This window comes from Spodoptera frugiperda, chromosome 26, assembly GCF_023101765.2.
Source record: "Spodoptera frugiperda isolate SF20-4 chromosome 26, AGI-APGP_CSIRO_Sfru_2.0, whole genome shotgun sequence".
Classification (NCBI taxonomy): domain Eukaryota; kingdom Metazoa; phylum Arthropoda; class Insecta; order Lepidoptera; family Noctuidae; genus Spodoptera; species Spodoptera frugiperda.
The window spans coordinates 4,802,696-4,819,840 of NC_064237.1; the positions used below are offsets into that span (position 1 = coordinate 4,802,696).

At 37.2% G+C, this 17,145-nt stretch overlaps 1 protein-coding gene across 1 annotated transcript in view; it reads right to left on the bottom strand.

Annotated features, from left to right (window-relative positions):
* Positions 1-16,719, bottom strand: part of LOC118264074 (rhomboid-related protein 3) — a 76,179-nt gene extending 59,460 nt beyond the window's left edge. Inside the window, exons 1-5 of the mRNA XM_035576421.2 lie at positions 16,546-16,719; positions 14,505-15,055; positions 14,219-14,242; positions 12,942-13,040; positions 12,717-12,782 (exon numbers count right to left, since the gene is read on the bottom strand). Of these exons, the coding sequence (XP_035432314.1) occupies positions 12,717-12,782; positions 12,942-13,040; positions 14,219-14,242; positions 14,505-14,759 (444 nt within the window). The 5' untranslated portion in view covers positions 14,760-15,055; positions 16,546-16,719. The remainder of the gene's footprint in view (positions 1-12,716; positions 12,783-12,941; positions 13,041-14,218; positions 14,243-14,504; positions 15,056-16,545) is intronic.
* Between the last annotated feature and the right edge of the window lie 426 nt (positions 16,720-17,145).

The following is a 17,145-nucleotide window of genomic DNA, read 5'->3' on the forward strand; positions in this document are numbered from 1 at the left end:
AAACATTGTTAAAGCGCGGCGGATCAAAACGTAAAGAATAATAAATAAATGTGAGGGCTCAGAGACACCTTTATTATAGAAATGGGTGGAAGGTGGCAATCTCTGAGATCTTGCTGTGTGTTTACTGTGCATCATCACGTTTTACAAAAGGAGACAATTTATACGAAACGTGAGAAAGAAAGAGACGCAAACGTCGGCACGGACCACCTTGTTAGTAATAATCGGTTTATGGGCCTTGTCAAAAATTAACTTATTGTAAATTATAAACGGAGCTTAGCAGAAGCGTATGCGTAGCGTAGCCACAACTGTTTGTCGATGTATTTTTGCTACGACTATGAATATGTACTAGGTGCTTAGGAATATAACAAAACTCGTATGAGGTGTGGTCGTTAAGTTACACGTGTAATTAATTATTGTTGAATTGATTCATCCATACTAAGCTATTTCTGAATTTTAATCAACAGTGGATTATGTCAGCTTTTGTAAATAGTCGTGTAATATTATATGTATGGAGGTAATTTACAAAACTACGATTTTTTCTGGATCACATTCATTAATCAAGTGGTTGTAAACAAGTACTTGACAATAAATCTGCAAACTTCGCGAAAATATTAACTGTTGCCTTAACTGTATTCCTAGATAAATATTTTTGTTTATGTATCGATAAATAAGACGTCTCGTCCCTAAATACTACCTGCTTCTGATTTGTCAGCACGGTTGAAAGCTTTTGCGTTGCGTGCTGATGCACTATGAATAAGATTGTTTAGCCTCCTTTTATCTGCAACCCGTTCAGCGAATATTAAAATCCATTAAGAGGAAAATGTTGAGTTATTACCCGTATTGTGTTATGTATCTATCTGTGTAAGTAATCGTTCACACCTTTCCGCACGACTTTTACAATCGATTTTTGTAGAAAGACGTGACCGGACTACGGATAGCGTTCGAAAATTCGATATCGGATTATTTGTACATAATCGATGGAATTGTTGATTGCTACCGATCCGAAGCGTTACATCGTGTCCCGCGCACCTGCCGTCACGACGCTGCCAGTAGATCACATCGCATCGGTTGACCGGTGACGAATCGATTTCGTAACATTGACGACTTTATCGGAATTGTGTCGACACACCGATTAGCTTAATACACGAATTTATTATACGTCGTTCCTGTAGAGATTTTCCCAAGAAACCGAATGTTTAAGTTTTGTAAACTCAATTTGGAACGCTATCCTAAAAGAAACTTGGTGCCGTACCTATAATAAAGTTGTACTGTGTATCGCGGTCCCCCGCCGGCAGGCGTCGCGGTCGTAGCGCAAACTTTTAGCTGCAGGATATCCTTGTATACTTCCGTATAAAAATCCAAACTGACAAGGTAAATGTAAATGTTTACGGTACCTTATTACCATAAAGTAGTTCACTATCTATACATATAATAAAATCGTAGAAAAGTGCTGTCTGTACATTGGAAATAAAAATAAAAAAAATAGCAGGGGTTATTGTTATGTCGATGTCGAACCCAAAAATGTAATTAACTTTTTTTTTGTCTGTTTGTCTGTTTGTCTGTTTGTCTGTTTGTCTGTTTGTCTGTTTGTCTGTTTGTCTGTTCGTCTGTGCGCGCTAATCTCAGAAACGGCTGATCCGAGTTGGATGCGGTTTTCACGAATATATTGTGGGATGCTTAAATTTACATTTAGTGTTTGTTTCATGTCAATCGGTTCATAAATAAAAAAGTTATGTCAAATTAAAGAATCACGTCGAACATTCTATGCTTATACCATTAATCTCCGCAACTATTTGACGGATTTGGTTGAAATTTGGTACAGATATAGTTTAGAACCTTAGAAAGGACATAGATATATTTTTATTTCAAAAATAAAAATAAGAAATAAATTATTTATAAATAATTCTATGTCGATCGTTACACGACTTCGGTTCATGTTATTGTTTTAATTTATCGAAAAAAAGTAAATAAATAGTAAAAAGGTATGAAAAAAATAATATCAATATAATAAAACATTTAGTACAAAGAAAATGCTCTAACGGAGTATAGATAATTCTATGTCGATCGTTACACGACTTCGGTTCATGTTATTGTTTTAATTCATCGAAAAAAAGTAAATAAATAGTAAAAAGGTATGAAAAAAATATAATATCAATATAATTAAACTTTTAGTACAAAGAAAATGCCCGAACGGAGTATAAATAAATAATCCAAGTTGTCTTTATCCTCGATAGATGGCGTTGGGATCGAAATAGATCGCGCTATGGTTTCGTTACATTCATTTGGTTGGGTATCGGCCGAGCGCTTCGGTACTATCGTAGAAAAAGTGTATTATCAGTCGTATGATTATTTGTCTGTAGTGGTCCTGCTGTTTCGTATATTCTAAATTGGTTTCGTTGTATTTGTCAATTAATAAGTTTATTTGTTGGGTTTTCCTGGTTTTTTGGTTAAACTATTTAACGTAGGTTTAGTTTGATATCGATTATTAGTAGTTACTGTAGTTAGTTTTTTTAATAAAATTGTAAGTCTAATTTATAAATTAATTAGATTAGATTTAAGTCGTTTCTTTTAAATTATTTAGTTTAAGCTTGGTTATTATAGCATAGAGGATAGGTTGTAATATAGTTTCTTTTTTAATTGTTATAAATTCGTAATTCGTAGCTTTCTTTAGTTTTAAGTTAGTTTAAGTCCGTTTTTAAACTATTTTTTCAATGCCCTAAGTGAGTATACATCTATTAAATTCAAACGCAGAGCTCATTATGTTGATTTTTGAAGAGTTCCCTGGAAAATCTTCCACATCTCATTTTTGAAGAGATCCCGCGAGATCGGGAACTATGTGGTTAAAACCAAAAATTTGCCGGAAGTCACTATTCCACGCGAACGAAGTCGCGGGCAAAAGCTAGTTATTAATAAATGTATAAACTGGAGTGTTTGTACATGAGTTCTAACAATAAATAAATCTGAGATTAATATACGGAATCATTTGTATGTATAAAGACATAAAAGGGGAACATCAATAAATGAGTGTCCATAACGAGCGATGGTCCTATATTTACTTATGTCCATTATGATATATCATATATGGGCCACCGAGGACGCCACAGGACGTTCGACCAGATTTTATTAAGATGTACCACTTTGCCGAGCCTGCATACAACCTGCCAAATGTATTCCTGATACAAAAGCCTACAAAGCGAATATAAACATTATAACTTTAGCAATAAAGATGAGAACAGCATGAAAGTTTTGGTTCATTTCAGAAATATGTGGTGCTTTCGGTATATGTGACAAAACAACCGCATTAAAGTTGTCTGGTTCGAAACAATCGTAAGGAGCTTGGTATTATTTTGAATTTTATGTGAATGGTGTATGGTTGGAAATGGTGGTGTTTGTTTGTATGTCTGGTGTAATTTTTCACGTAAGTAGGAGCGCGGAGCCGCGGGGGGCGCCGACAAAGCTCCCGGCCCCGGGGGGCGGCCACTGCTTCCAACTGCGTGTGCGCATACCACACTGTGATTTGATAATAACATGACACATTTAAAATTACTGTTCCTATATCCTATATTTATATTATTGTACAATTATTTTATAACTATTAAAATATTCTATGTTTTGATTTGCTAGTTATTTCTCTTTTTGTTTTCTTAAACAAAGCAAAAAGTATGTCATACGATTCAAACAAAATATTTACATTACTAATAAAATATTTTGCAAAAACAATTTTACTATGAGCAGAAGATTACGGTAAATAGGACTATAATGTTTATTTGGAAACAAAATAGACTTATTTGGAAAAGATAAAAAAAGGCTTAGAAAAAGTAAAATGTCGCAAATAATGAAACTTACATATAAGTTTTAGGTTATATCCGTTCCTAATCTCAGTACCATATCAGATTGTAATGAATCAATAAAAGTATGAAGCGCCTAGAGATGTAATGGGTCGCTGAGGTCAGGGCGGTGCTCCGTGGCGTGACCGCGTAGGATCGCGTTTTGGTCGCGCCCGCCCACGTCCACATAACCTATTGTCTGCCCACGTGTGAACGAGACGACGACGAGACGTGATGTCACGTTATCAACCACAGATATGTGTGCAATTAACTAAAATACGAATACCATTCAAACACATAAACAAGTAACGGAGACGCCAATCACATGTCTACAATGAAAATTTTGCAATGAGGACGAGACGACTTACTACTTATTGAGCTACATTGCTTTCTACAATCATTTTGGTGGGTATTGTCAACACAGAACAATTAATGTAAACCACACACAAGAATATTTTCCGGAATCTCTTCCCTTAATAAAAGTAACGTCCTCTAAATCCGGTATTAAAGGATTAGTGTGACAAGCGGACCTCGTGCTGTATTCAACAAGACTTTTTCCAAATGTCATTATATATTATGTTCTTTTACAAATGTGTGACAAAGGATTCTATTCCTTTAGCTGCTAATGTAATGTAAACAGCACATTAGCGGACTGTAACAATTGATTACAGTGTCGGTACCGCCGCCACCGCCGCATGGCTTATTTCTGTCATTTTCTCGGTCGGGAAAGAAACGACTTGTGTGGCAAGGATCGCACGCACTCAGCTTAGTTCCGTTTAGGTGTGAAATAAAACTTTATTTAATAAAGCACCACACATCTTTATTGCTCAGGTTTTATGCAAGCACCCAAAATTTGGAATGCTTCCTTAAGTGCAGTCTCTACCTACGTTTTAGCTGCTTGTGGGGTCAACTCGAAAGCAATTTTATGGAACGTTAGTGAAAATTGTATTGCAATTTTATTAAAAAGATCCACATTATTTTAGTCTTAGAACAAAGGCTAATTGTGAGCAATAAAGAAGAAAGGCAAGTTAGTTTGGTTCGTGGGCGTGAGAAAACCGCGCGGGCGGAGGCCGCGGGCCGCGCCGACGTTAATGTACTAGTCAAACACGCACCTCGCACTGCTACTTCGCCAGTGCCAGCTCTGTCACTGTTCGCTTCGTCTAGACAAACAAACACTACATCATTAGTACCTAGTTCATTTTGGTTCACATAGGACTGTTTTTCTATAAGCTCAAGATCCATCGAGATGGAACGCTTTTGTACATAGGTATCCTCTGCCCCACCTAGGGGATATAGGACTTTAAGTCAAAAAGTACTTATGAAGTAATACTGTTTCCTTTTCTTCCTGATCTAATTGTCTTCATCTCTCATAGTTGGGTTTCCAACACTTGGCATTATTCCTAAAAACATGACTTTCTACAGTATAAATCGTAGTTAACTAATTTATTTAAAGACAAAATATACTCGGGTAATTTAATTGTATAAATTGAAACTATAATAACTGCATACATACTTATACCTCCATAAGTATCGGTATGTGAAATGGGGTTATAGTAAGAATATATTTAAATCAGTTTTGCTGTTAATCCGACTTGAAAAATCTCGTGAGAACTGAAGTAAAGGCAAGAAGTGTGACGGAGTGCTCTCGGGCTTCGCCTCATGTGATCCTTATCAGCTCTCTCTACTCTCACGTCGTCGCAGTGACTAATTGCACTTGCTTACCCACCGTGAAATTACACCATTTAAATACATATATTTCAAAATAATAATCTAAAAAAATCTTTTGTAAATTAAAAATAAATTGCCACTTCTGCACATTTAAATAAAGAAAGGGTTTGTAGTTCACATGCTGTTTGCTTTTTTCGCAAGTTGCGAGTGCAAGTACTCTATGATTATGTGTGTTCTCGCTATGGACACTACGGCTAAGTAATTCTCTAGTAGGAAACGTCGGCAAATAACCGTAACAAATAACTACTTTTCTTCCTTCACGTTCCTCATTATATCCTATCACGGTAAACAACATCTCTGAACATTTCTTACAGGTCGAGGTTCGATTCCGCTGCACCTTTTAATAGCAGCCCCATGAGAACGGCAGTTAATTAGTACTAAAGCCGCCACCTGTGTTATTATCTGGACGTCAAACACATGGCAGCGCCAGCATTAGGGGCGTTTACCCTATATTTGTATGTGCATAGCATTGAATGATAATTCGCGCTCTTGTCCATTCCCACTCATACAGCAAATGCATGTGTTCTGCGTATTGAAGCCGTGTATTTCTATTTTATTTTTTATCAAATGATAATGTTTATTAGTTCCTCTCTTATGTGATAAATGTTCTTTATATGTATACCCTTCGACACTCAACATTCACGAGTTGTTTACTTTAGCTTGTTTACAGATGCTGTCACGAACAATACCGGCTTGCTCGTAATTGTCCACGCCGAGGATGATCGCCTGTCTGCGAACAATCGCCCGGGGCCACATGACGAATCCAATTAACAGGACTAACATACATATTGGGTCGGCCGGCCAGTATTTATGTTTCCTCACAGTCGCACTGTAAATATTTAGTCCAGGAGGCGTCTGGCATCGCCCTCGTCTTATCTCTTCATCGGGCGCGTGAACCATTTCATGAACAAGTATCGAATGCGCCTGCAGCGCCGACAACGTACAGGATACAGGTTTATAAATACTGATTAGAAAGTGGCACCTCTTCGAGCGGTCCTTGAAAACTTCGTTACGCAGATAATCAGGAAGTTTATTTAGTGGAGCGTGGATGTTAGATAGGAGACACGTGGCGTGGTATCATAGCGGAGATAGCGCAGTAAATCAAGCATCGGTGCGCGCGTCGCGATCTCCGGCGAGTCGCGTGCGCGTGGGCATCGACAGGTGATGTCGGTCGATTATCTGCTAATTTATACGCGCCGCTCAACTTCTGTTCTCTCATATAATATTATTCATTTCGACACAACGCAAACGAGCTCGCTAAATATAGAGAGCGGCATTCCATGGACAACGCGCCTTGTTCTCGGGTAACTGTCCAATTGTTTTATTATCCTTTTTCGATTACAATTTCTTATTTTAAATGTCAGTTGTTCGCGGCTGAGGCACGATGGCGGCTCCTATTTGGAGCAGTGTTTGTGTTACTGTGCTGATGTCACCGAGCCATGCCATCATCTCGAGGGGGCCCGTTTTGGAATCTTTACGATCGACACCTCCACAATATTCGCAATAGTTCATTCACCGACGCGAATATGAATGTCATTGTCAACTTACATTTATCTATTTGTGATCTGATGAGCATATCCGCGTTTTAATGACTTCTTCATTTAGATTGACATAAATGGACATGATTAACGTTGGCGTTACCGTTGTGCTGCAATTCAAGTTACCCAACAGAAACGTTTTGAACGGGGATAGGTACCTACCTAATGTCGTATATAAGTCTGTGATACAAGATCTATATATTACAATTTCTTATTTCTTATTTCTTCCACATCAATATAATATATAAACTGCAGCACGTGTTGATTTGTTTTGTCTCAATATGTGTGTAAAATTAAGTTTCTGACAAAGATTCAGGTGGTAATAAAATGGAAATCTATAAAATGTAATCAATAAATGGTTAAGAAATCTATACAACTTATACTAATTTACGGTGGTAAATAAGGTAGATGTCTAATACTTACTTACTTCATAAATAATTTTGGCTTTTCCGGCTATGCTATGACGGCATGGCATGCGTATCTATGTATTCATGTATGTATTATATTTATATTCTAAATAGCACACTTTTATGGACTTATGATATCATCACCTGTGTTGTTATGTAACCTTATCAAAAGCTATTGTTACAGGTACAATGCGTGCCATCACAAAGGATCCCTCCTGCCCTGCCAATAAATTTCTTGATTTGAAAATATTTTGAAATGATTCTATTTCATCGGCTCGAAGCGTTAAATTTAGATGTGAATTCAACCCTTTTAATAGTGATCTACGTAAACAAAGCTATCGAGAGGGCACAGGTGCGTGTGAACTTGCCGCGCGTGAAATTACTGTAAATTTGCTTCGGTGTGGTCTTAAAAAATACTGTTACGATTACACGATCCATCAACCCCCACGAGCGATTCACTACGGTGACCTCCGTGCTCCGTGTGCCATCATCATTTACCCCTCCCGGCTACATTACCCTACACAGGGATCAAGGGATGGAGTTTTTGTCCGACTTAGGTACACTTTTTGAATGAGTATTCAGATACATTAGTGGCTGGATATCACGGGGCAAAATACACACAAGAAAAGCTTGATGACGAGGTAGTCAATGAAGTCAAAGCATTTGATAAATAAAATGAAAACAAACGTGATGTCGATCAATTATCTGCCTGATTAGTTACATGGATGGCTGGGATCGTGGTCACTAGAATACCTTTCATTGTAATCATGAGAAACAATAGGTTATATAGAAATTAATGTCCTGATCGATGTCAGAGCACAGTCGTTAAAATGTTTCTGAATGGTCAGCAAACTGTGATTGGAACGAGCAAGAATTTTCATTTCAGTAAGTAAGACATTAATCGCCAACGAGCAATAAAATGCCGATGTTTTCGGATGCCTGCTTTCTTATAAGCTAGAAAAACAAAATAAAAGTCAGCTAATTGAACATTTATCTTTGTATTACGAAATGTATAAAAGAATAGGCATTCAGCAGCTTAATTTGGCTTTTGGCCTAAATATTTGTTTATATAAATGTAGAATCCAGTAGGTATAAAATCACACGTCCGTATTATAAATGAAGGGTTCGAAAAGCATTACATCAGGGTGGGATCAAAGTGCGGCGGCCGGCAGGCGCGGAGCGGTCCAGCCGGGCGCCAAGATCGCAACGATATCGTCGCTAGAACAGTAATCGTCAATAAAATCTCAATTTAGATGGCACCGATACCGTGTGAGTTACGGACGGACAGTCAGACCGAACACGAAAACTTACTCGACGATGGAATGTGCCCGTGACAGGACCTGCTAACGAATTAGGTACTCACAACTTTTTTTCTCTTTGACACGTCTAATTTAATTTATTTTTATCGAATTTATATTTTACGATTTCAGGAAAAATATTAAACTCGGTGAGTCTCAGAGGTGTTACTCTTTAGTAAGTATATTTTGATTAGGAATGGTAAGTGTTAAGACGTGTGGTGAAAACGAAGGTCGGGAAATGGTTCCTGCAGGTTACTGGCGATGGCGTAGACTGTGCAGCAGGTCGCGCGGTCGCGCCTGTGCCTCCTCGAATTAATGACGGCTTGACGCCTTGCCGACAGCGGCACGCCTACGCCTATTTATAACAGACCTTTTTGTCTTTTTACCCCCAACCCACTGGCCAGTCACAGATAAGAAGGACGTCAAAGTGGGCATTTAAAAATAAATTTGTCGAAAGTGATAAATGATGGATATAACTTTTATTATTTCAAATTAAATTAACGATCCAAACGGAACGTCTACCTTTTCTCACATTAGAGGGATCTTATCTGGAATGATTGCTTCCATTACCTTGGAGAACGGACACGTTGTTTTGTAGGTAAGGGAAGATAAAGAGATTAATGCGTAAAGCAATTAATTTTGATTGAGGTGTGTTTTATTAAGTAATTGTTTTTGTTCCCAATGTGGATTTGAAACGCACCATGAAGTTCTGATTTGTTTTTAGTAGTGTTTTTTCAGTGATATTATAATTTAACTTATAATGGCCTAATAGAAGAAAGAACAAAGTTAAAATGCCCCAGGCAAAATTGGCTTCTTCAAAACTTTTGTCACACAAAATAACACTGATAATTTCCTTGGGGGAGAAAAAATAAAAGTTAGAATGTAATGTTATGAGTGTTTTGGAACTATGTTTGCCGTATAGCTCGTTCCCACAGTGAGCTTTAATACATTTTCCATGTTCCAGTTAGCGCCCCATAAATTGATTAAGGGTCAGCGGCGACTCACAAAAGTTTTTTGTGACGCAAGACAGGTAATGCTTAACTGCTGCCATCCTAGGATGAACATACTAAACCGAAGGAAATTAAAATATCTTCTAATCGATAGTACGTACCTATATAAGGATCAAGATTTATGTAAAAGTAAACTTTGTTTTAGCGATTAATCTTTAATACATTTTGGTGTTAAATCAACATAATGGAGTGAACTAATTTCCTGTCAGGAAATTGCTCTAGGGAGGGAATACGATTTCCCTAAAAGCTTCTGTTCCAGTCACCTCGGTCACATCAATCACTCGGTCTAGCCAACGTGAAAACATTTTCATAACAAAAGAGTAACAAGCTTTTAAAACAGTTCCAATCGTTTACAGTGACTCGTTTGTATTCGTATACATTACTGGCTTAACTTGACATTTTGTTTCTATTGGCATACTTCGTTAGTTTCTTCTACTACACCCCTTTTAGCTTAACAATAGTTAAAGTAATGTAAATTATACCAAGTTATAGTCATACAGAACCTGTAATTATAAGGGTTGATCATATTGCCGATAAAATGTTTTTGATAAATCTATTTAAAGAAGAACTAATCACATAGAAATACGACCTCATCTAGATTTATTTTTATAATAATTTGACGTGTAAATGTGCTCTTTTGTAGCCTAATTACAAAAATAAATTGTTTAATTGTTTGTATCAATATAAATTACCTTACTGAAAAGCTATTTATTGATTGAAAAAGAGCCAACATAGTCTGCTTTTGTATTACGAATGCAAGTAATTTGGCTCATCCATCTATTCAGAATTTTAAATCCGAGAATAGCTTCCTTTCATCTGATATACATCCGGCCACCAGAGCCGATGTCGTTGATGACACACTTGAATACTGGAGAAAAATGGGCTACTAGCCGGAAGAAATAGACCGTAAAGAATAACTGACATGCAATCTCAGTTCTGAATATGAAAACTACCGAAGAGCAGACATGTATAGAAGATTTCCAGTATACAATCATGTAAAAAGTTATTCATTTAAAGTTGTTGATGGTGTTTTCGTATGATAAACACATCGCTGGACAAATATATCACCGGGCGCGATATCTCAGGCCGCAATGAAGTCAGCCAGTAATTTAGGCCGAGACTTTTGGTAGGTTCGAACAAAAAAGCGCGAGGTGACAATATAAATAACAATTTGGCCCACCCCGTTCGAATGTGGTTCGCTCGGATTAGCATAAGAATGCCGCATCATGAACGCCCACGACCCTACACTGTCCCTCGTTGTCTGTTTATACGTCGAATTTAATTTTGATTTACGATCCTCCACACAATTGTAAGTAAAACATTTTTCGATGAAATGAATGTTAAAGGCGGCAGCGCTAAATGCAGGCCATGACTCTATCGGACGTTTACACGCTTTGCTAGGCGGAATGGTGATATGTTTTACATGATAATAAACATATACAATGGACAAAAATCAATCATAAACATACTTATGTTTGAAACAGTTCACTTAGAGAATATAATGAATTGAGTCAATGGTTATTTTACCTTTTATGAAACTTGAAGGATATTTTAATTAAAACTATTCTGTGTCGATGTACTAGCATAATTGTTAACATACATTCCTGTTGGACCTATAATAGGCGGTAAAATGTCGGAGACCTAAGCCAGGTAAACCGTCAATTTCCTTGAATTGATGAATCGTCATTTCGCTTTTATTTTCTTATCACATGTATTAATAGTTAGTGTCAGAAAGCTATCAGCTATTACTAGTCACTTAAAATCCTCACCGCATTTTCACAATAAAAACCTTAATTCCAACAACTTTTGATTCGTCTGAATCCCTTTTAAATAACTTAATAAAAGAGGTCTGAGAATATAATTTACGATCGACATTAGGACGAATTAAAGTGCTTCTTAAGATTCCTTTATGCAAATATTGTTAAAAATATCGCCTACCTCTGGCCAAGAAATTAATTGAGGTAATACTTGCATTTGGCATATTCGAGTATTAATTTGATAAATGAGGGTTAATCAGATCAACCACCTAATTATTTTAAACAGCTCATAAACAAAATCGTCGGGCGACCCGTTTAATTAATGCTTATCTTTGCGAATTCATTTGTAAATGGGTCTCGATTAGATTGCGAAAACCTTTACAATAAAAATATCACCAACTGAACTTATTTTGTTGATGCTAGCAAAAAATAGCAGTCCCAGATCATCAAGGTTGCAATAAATCTAAATTAGCTTTAAGTTAATCTGGTCTACTTATGGCATGTATAATCTCATAAACAACCATTTAACTTTTTATACAAATTTTTATTTATCTTCATTTTTCCAAAAGAGCTTAGATCTAATCAAAGTAAATAAAATAATAAACGACGGTGCTCAGTGTTAATACGCATTTAAGATAATATATTTAACCATACAAAAATAAATGTCCACCTAATAAATCGTGCCGGACCTTATCGACTTTCGAGACGCGACAGTAAGGACTCGATAAGGATGTGGGTCCATTCGGTGTGAGGGTTTGTATCTCGTAACTTTTAGGTTTACGTTAAGTTCTCTTTTCCCTTTGTATGGTAAAACTCCTTTGGTGTCGAATTTTGTTTTAGTGACTCGTGTAGTTTTGGAACGGGCGCGAGCTGAGCGTAATCGGCGTTGCATCTTAATTTAGTTGTCTTGTATTGTGGGAGGCGGCGGCGAGCGAGTTGTGGGACATAACCTAACCCACTGCGGAGGTAAAGGACACCGTGCTCGACTGACGCATATAACCCTATATTTATTACTTGAATAAAATGGAATGATTCTATTGCTTTAATTAGGATCAAAGGCTCTACTATAAAAGAGTAGATAACTGCAGGACCGCGAGTGCTCTGACATAATTATGATCAGAATTTATTTTTCTAGATAAGAGAGCACTTACCACATTGACGAACTCTTGAAACGTAATCGCGTTGCTTGTTGCGCTCTGTGCTTTGTCCAGGAGGATCTAAAATAGAAATTTGTATCTTAAACTCAGATTCTAATCATTTCAACTATTAAACCATCTAACTGAATTGGTGCTTTGATTAACGTTACCAAAATTCTCTAGAAACTGTTTCCCTCAACCCAAAAGTACCAACAATATCTGATTCATGTGGCCACTTACTTCACGTTTGTGGGGCGGCACCTGTGCTATAAAGTCGGGATGTTGAAGAGTTTGTAAGAAATCAGGCCACGGGATCTCTCCAAAACCTTCTGGGTCGAACTGTAACAAAAGAAATCAAAGTTAGCCTAGAAGTTATTTAAGTTCAACCTGTCTGCATAGCAAAAACTGCAATCATAATCTCTTCGGAGATTAAGTATTTGCATATAATTTTGAGGATGGAAAATCTGAGAAGTTTCAAACAAAAAATCGTGGTAAAGGTCAGGTAGAGGTGTGACTCTGTCGATCCTGTCGACGTGCTTATTAATTTGGCCGCGACTCGATACGGTCACGTCCTGCAGCCCTTAATTATGATTTCACAGTGGCACCCCGAATGTCATAACACGCGTCACTCAGTTCACACATGTGCCTTCAGTTATATTTTCATGTGTTTCCCAAAACAGTGGCACAAAAAATAAGAAGCGCCCCATCTCAAGTATCGCACTATCTCAATGCGTGGTACGTGACGACACAACGTTTGATCTGCGCGCTACCGCCACTTTATCTACTTATAAAACATTTTATATCCCGCTTCTGTACATTTTAATCAGTCAGAGACAAAGGATATTCTTTGAAATTTGTTTCCGAATCCTAAACGACAGTTTTTATGAAATATGCGGGCTTTAATTCCTACCTTTATATGGCAGTCACCACTTTTACGAGCTTTTAAAATAATTATTGTCATTTTATATTCACATGGTTAATAATAGCACCAGTTTTTTACAAACTCATCCGTTCATAAATAACAAAATTAATTACCATACCTATCAATCATTGGAATCGTTTGTTTAAGTTTGGAAACTTTACAGGGTGCCTAATTCTGAATAATATGTCGCTAACGGATGATGCTTCAGTAAAATGCATCATAAAACGTTGCTCTTCGTAAAACAAATTAAGCAATCTTTTTGTTTACCAACACAAGGGTACAGGTAGCAAAATAAGTCACAAAGATATCGCACGTGGCATCAACAACGTTGTCTCGCTGTCAACTATGTTACATGTAAATTATTATGGTTCAATCAAGACAATCTCAGCACTTGATGCATCCTACAGTAAACGTATGCCATTTTAATTTACTTACTTCCTTGTTTGGTATATTTCGGTCTTCTTACAGAATGTAATATTTTCGCAAATACTTATTTATAATTTTAAACATGAATATAGGAAAATACATCATTATTAAAGTCTCATCAACCCTGGAAAGTGGTTGGAAAACATTCCACCAATCATTGAATACTTACTCTATCAAACAACAGGCGCCATTTCTGAAAAAAAAAACATACATACAGTTAGTTATTAATATTCTAAGACTCATTAGGAAATATCTAAGGCTGTTTTCAACACACCTAATGAAGCAAATGTACGTAAGTGTAATTAAAAACAAAAACAATGAGGACTCACACATGTACCTATATAGCGTACAATAACCCCAAAATTAACTGTAACTTAATTAAACAAATATTGCTTCGATGACGTAAAGCTATTGTTTTCAAGTGAACTAGCAACACAGAGTGTTCCTAAACTTACATCGTGCATCAACTCCCGCCGTATTTCCGCCTCGTCCAATTCCGAGCCGAGGTCCGTATGATCTGTGTCGTAGAGTGGTTCTGCTGCCCGGGATATGGATCCGAGGGAGTCTCTGGCTGAGGCGAGGGACCCCGTGACCGTCGGCAGCACTCCGGCCTCGATCCCGGACTCCATGGAGGTGTTGGTCGAGAGGATAGTGGCGGCGGGCGGCGCGCGCATGTCGCCGCCTGCGCCACTTCCCACCCACACAGACATTCTGCTTGCAACACCATCCACACTACTGCACTTGCCTTCTAATGCAAGAACTCTTCCGATATCATACTATTTTCATTTGTCTTCGCAATTAACTGTTGTCAACAATTGTATATGCTAAAATAGACTATTTTTTGGACAGAAATGGGACCTAAGTTTGGTGAATGGACGCTTTACTTTGGACTTGAAATTGCAACGGACATAAATAAATCAGTATCAACAAGTAAATATATTCTAAGCGTGGAAGATGGTTATAAGGCACGTTGTTCTCTCTCAACCTTTCGCCTTGATCAATGCACCTGAAACAAAAGAATAAACATGTTGGAAGACTTGCAAGTTGTAAGAAAGTGGTAACTAAAGATGTTTCGTCAGGCCTAGAGAAAATATTAAGAAAACCTGTAAACTGATAATACTTGATGATCCTCTGTGTGTCGTGTAATAGTTAACTACTCTAGATAGATCTGCGTATGGCTAATTTTATTCTATGAAGGAATAGGCAGAGCTGCACACATTCCAGTTCACATTTCGGCAGTTATGTTAAGACTCCCATTAAAGGGGCGAGTTGTATCACTCACACTACCTACATTCTAAAGGCAGTATACAATACAATAATGGAAGCAGTAATTAGAAGGCCAAATTCTCTTCCCTCGCCATAAGTGCGACCCTAACATTGATTTATTTAAAAGACTCGTACTTGACCTGATTCAAAACAATAGAATAACGTCATTTCAAGACCTTGAAAATTCCGATTTCAAAAAACTTTTGTATTTCTGCCGACCGACCCCAATTATTACGAAACGAACGCGGTATGTAATCCTCTACCAATTTGAACACAAACTTTTAGGTACCTACTTGTAATCATTGAGTTAAATTTCAATGCTTGTAATAGGTACCAACTCTGAATTACCTAGTAGGCCATCTCTTGCTCAGTAGATGGCTACTAGTCAGTCTCGAGGTAGAATTTTGACAGTTTATACGGATCTTGTCTTGCATAATTATCTTACTAATATTATAAATGCGCAAGTTTGTGAAAAACTCACGACATATTTTGTACCTAAGTTCTAGCGAGCGGGAATTGTGACCGCTATGTTAAACGAGACGCATATCGTAATTTCAAGTAATAATATGTGCACATCTTCACCTCTATCTATTAATTAACTGACCAATTAAATAAATCTAAAAAAAAACAAACTGCCAACCAGATTAACGTTCTAATTTTATTATGCGCTAGCCACTGGCAACTCTAAGCTTTATTAACCTTATTTGCTGTAACTTAAAATCAAATTTCCTAAGCACCGAGATGGCCAATCAGCTGAGGGGAGGAAACGTTAACGGAACGCTGTGGGCTAGAGGGCTACAACCCTCTTGACGTTGCTATAGCAACCGCCCGCAATTCTATACCCCGCTTAACATTGGTAAGTAGAGCTGTATCACAAACACGTGTTTTGTTAGGGATTTCTTGTAATTACAACTATACACTATGTGTATCTACAATTAATAGTGAATCATCTGATCAAATACATTTTTATTTCTACGATTTTCCGGTTTGTTTTCTCCACACTAATGAAAATCACTATAGGTACTATCTCTATATAAAATAAATAAGTACTATTTGACTTTTTAATTTGTAAATACAAGCTCTACTGTTGTATCTGTTTAACCGCTGCAAGATACGTGCTGACTGAATCTGTCAGACAAGTAAACACATGGAATTCATCAAATGTTTACCTAATGAACCAAAAAATTAGTTTGTTTTCCCTAATCAACATAACCAAAACCGGTCACTCACCTTTATTCTTTTTTTAATTGTTCACACCACTATCATAAGGGATAATTCACACGGGGCCCCATTTCCAAAATACCACTTATTATTGTACGTTTCGTGTCAAGAACACATTAGACTTCTAAACGCGGTGGACATTTAGTTATGTCAAAACACACCGAATGCTAGTGAAAGTGAGAATGGCGTCCAGATTTCAGCGCATGCGTGCTGCATAGAATCACAAGAGGGTACTTGCCATTAAATATATATGGACCCTTTCAAACGCTGCTTTGTATCACAACGTGAGCGGGTTTCATAATAGGGGCATGAGTTTCTTATCACTAAGTTACCAGTTAGGACCTATTTAATGTTAGAAGGTAAGCGTTTTATGTATCAACCCATGGTAAATAGATGATTGCTTATTTACCATGGGTATGTACATAGGGCATTACATCATAATATATCGGGCATTACCTACATCTATACATGTTAAGTACTTAATTAGTATCTGTACTTTGAGCAGTTTGAGGTTTAGAGATTCCTAATATGGTACCTATAATGCATTTTGGGTATATGAAGACAAATTCATAGATAGCTGTTATTTCATATCTTATTAAAATCGTGATC